The sequence below is a fragment of the Anarrhichthys ocellatus genome, unplaced genomic scaffold (assembly GCF_004355925.1).
Source record: "Anarrhichthys ocellatus isolate YVR2014 unplaced genomic scaffold, GSC_Weel_1.0 scaffold162, whole genome shotgun sequence".
Lineage (NCBI taxonomy): Eukaryota > Metazoa > Chordata > Actinopteri > Perciformes > Anarhichadidae > Anarrhichthys > Anarrhichthys ocellatus.
The window spans coordinates 308,950-312,463 of NW_022280192.1; the positions used below are offsets into that span (position 1 = coordinate 308,950).

The following is a 3,514-nucleotide window of genomic DNA, read 5'->3' on the forward strand; positions in this document are numbered from 1 at the left end:
TGGCAAGTTCTTTTTCCCAGTCTACTTTGATTTTGACAATGTTAGTCACAGTAATTGAGTTAATGGTTTGATATATTCGGGATATGAATCCTTTTTTCCTCTGGTGGTGTGTTCAGAATGTCCTCATACACGGAGTCTAGCAGTGGACTCGGAAAATTGGGGTTGTTAGATTTAGCAAAATTTCGCACTTGAAAGTAGCGAAACAGATGGGAGTGAGGGATATTATATTTCTTAAATATATCCTCAGAGCTTCCGAACACCCCACCAATGAACCATGTTGAAAATGCCATTTTTAAGCCATAGCGAGATTGTGGATTCCAGAAACTTGAAGGTCTCCACAGCAGACACAGTGTTGTTGAGTGTGGTGAGGGGGGCAGTGTTGGGGGGGCTCCTCCTGAAGTCCACTGTCATCTCCACAGTTTTGAGCCTGTTAAGCTACAGGTTGACCACACCAGAGGACCAGCTGTACGCAGACTCATCACCGTCCCTGATGAGGCCGATGACCGTTGTGTTGTCTGCGAACTTCAGGAGTTTAACAGACGGGTCCTCCGAGGTGCAGTCGTTGGTGTAGAGGGAGAAGAGCAGTGGGGAGATCACACACACCCTGGGGGGCGCTAGTGCTGATAGACCGGGTGCTGGATGTGATTTTTCCCAGCCTCACCTGCTGCGTCCTGTCAGTCAGGAAATTTGTGATCCACTGACAGGTGGAGGCTGGCACAGTGAGCTGGGAGAGTTTGGGTTTGAGTATTTCCGGGATGATGGTGTTGAAAATATTACACAATCTGCGTTTCGTTCAACTTTCACAAAACTTCCAAACGAGGCCTGAGAAGGGCAGACTTGTCATGACCACGCCCTCTTAGAGTCCTCTTAGCTACCCTTTCAATTAGCCTGTGAATTCCTTATGCTAATTATAAGCACTAATGCTAATCACTAGCATACACATATCCCAGCCTTGCATGTAATCTCAAATTTACAAATATTTACAAGAGTTTATATTGTATTGTCACTGTAACAGCCCCTTTACAGCACTTACCTCGCCATAATCATAACAATGTTCAGTATACTTGCGATTAGTGCTATCCATTAGCATTAGCGATTAAAATAAGCTAATTGAGAGGGTGACAGCTCTCATGAATGGTTAGTTCCAAACGGTAAAATTCCAGTTAATTGTTACGGTAACATGGACCAAGACCAGCATTTTATTTGATGCTTTTTATGTTCTTTAACTGTACCATGACATCCTGGTGCAATTAGCAAGCAATCTAGCTAATTAGCCCATACATGAGTAAAATCATTTGTCTAGACACTCACTATGCTGTTACAGCGTAGTGAAGCACAGTGAGCGGACTTTGAGACGATCACCGCTCGGCGGCCGACCAGCCAGACAGACAGACCTGCCGGACCAACCGTCACCAAACTGCCCCAGAGAGGAGAGCCGTGATGGAAGCTAAGCCTGGACATCGTAGCTGCAGATTCAAGGATATTAATCAATTCCCTGCATTTCTGCATTTTACTACAGTATTTTATTTCTTAAACTGCACTGCAACTTTTATTCTATTTTTAGTTTTTTTAATGACTTTTTAATGTTTCAATCATTGTTCTTAATTGTTTTTAAATCTTTTTCTTTTGCCTTATGTTTTGACGGTTTTATGTGAAGCACTTTGAATTGCAAATGTGCTTTACAAATAAACTTGCCTTGTTGCTGTGCTGTGATCTTTGATGCTACACTGGTTAGAGAAAATGAGTGGACGATGGACGCGACATGCCGTGTCTTAGCCCCCTCCTGCTTTCAGTCTCCAGGGTCGAGACGGCCAAAACTCTGAAGGTTCAGTTACTCTTTAACAAAGGTTCCCAGCGCTGCCGAGTCACAATCAGTAGCAAACAACTGTATAACCATAAAATCTGCTATATAAGCTCACTGCAACTTCAGGTGTGTTTGAAAGTGTGCTGATTAGATTAATTATTTGTGGAACACTGATTGCTATATATGTGGTACTGTGTGGGTTCTGTGAAGGTGAAGTCATTTCTTCATCTTCTAAAATGTAGCTACTAGATGTTATGCCACTAATTCTTCTTTTAGATGAAATCCACACTTTTTTAAAACAACGTGACAGCAGACTGTTTGCTCAGACACTTCTAGAAACCTAACCAGCACCACAAACGCATGCTGGTCTATTTTAAACCTTTTGACCAGTGAGCATGTTGTCTCACTCACACGCAGCCACGTTTTTTGGTTTTGTTTTGCACGGTCGGGTTATAAACCTCAGAATAAAGTTTATTTTCAAAATAAACAACCTTTTTGCGGCTTTTTATGTCTTACAAGATACCAGTGTCTATTTGGTGCTCTTCATCATGTTTCAGATGTCTGTGAGATGTTATCGGAGACATTCTCCCTCTAAACTCCTCAGTTGGTTCAATTTAATTACAGTTTGAGGCAAAAAGAACAAAAACAACCCAGATTCATGCAAAAAAACCCTACACATTTGTCCACGGTGGCCGACGCTGAAAGGTGAATGTCCCAATGGAACAGAGTTAATGATTCCACTTGCCATCACTTGCTAATATTACTGTATTATTTAAGTTATTACTAAGCCATAGCATTTTCATATTTTCTCAGATAGAAAAACTGATCAATAAGCGTAGACCTAAACATCTCAATTCAAATTTATATCGGAACAAATATAACATTTATTCACAATCTTGGTGCTTCTCAAACTGAACTGCTGAACGGTGCTTCATACATTTAATGTAAAAGCATCAATCGATGATATGAGTCACTGATTCTCTCTGATCACATGCAATCCTTTTGACTTATCCGTGGTTCATTGTTATTCATTTATTTTAAATTTAATCTAATGTTAAAATGATATTAGTTAAACTAATGGTGTCGTATCACTGAAGCTAAGTACTATCATTATTTTTTTACGAGCTTATGGTTCATAATAAAGTTATTAATAAACATTACATATTTTGATGTTAATTGTTATTTATCAAAACTGCTACAAGCAATAACGCTACAATTATTATTATTATTATTTAACTGAGTAATAATCATTCATCTTGTTGTTCCTGCCGGTCAGTCAAAGGTCAGTCAGATATTATTACATCATTATAATATTAAAGCCTGATAGGCAAATAATCGTCCCAGAAGTTTGCATGAGCTGCACGTCTACAGTCACCGACTGACAGAGAGGATCAGAGAAGAGACGAGGATGGACAAACTTCTTCTGAGCATCGTCGTGTCAGGCAAGACTTTCATATCTTTTTATTATTTCCCATCTTTAACATTATAATATTGTTTAATAATTTGTATATATATACATATATATATATATATACATATACATACATACATACATACATATACATATATACATATATATACATATACATACATACATACATACATATACATATATACATATATATATATATACATACATACATATACATATATACATATATATATACATATATACACATATATATACATATATATATATATACACACATA

General features: G+C 38.2%; 1 protein-coding gene across 1 annotated transcript in view; it reads left to right on the forward strand.

The window, feature by feature from the left end:
* The first annotated feature begins 3,202 nt into the window (after positions 1-3,202).
* Positions 3,203-3,514, forward strand: part of LOC116400333 (macrophage mannose receptor 1-like) — a 5,537-nt gene continuing 5,225 nt past the window's right edge. Inside the window, exon 1 of the mRNA XM_031878116.1 lies at positions 3,203-3,246. Coding sequence (XP_031733976.1) covers positions 3,213-3,246 — 34 coding nt within the window. The 5' untranslated portion in view covers positions 3,203-3,212. The remainder of the gene's footprint in view (positions 3,247-3,514) is intronic.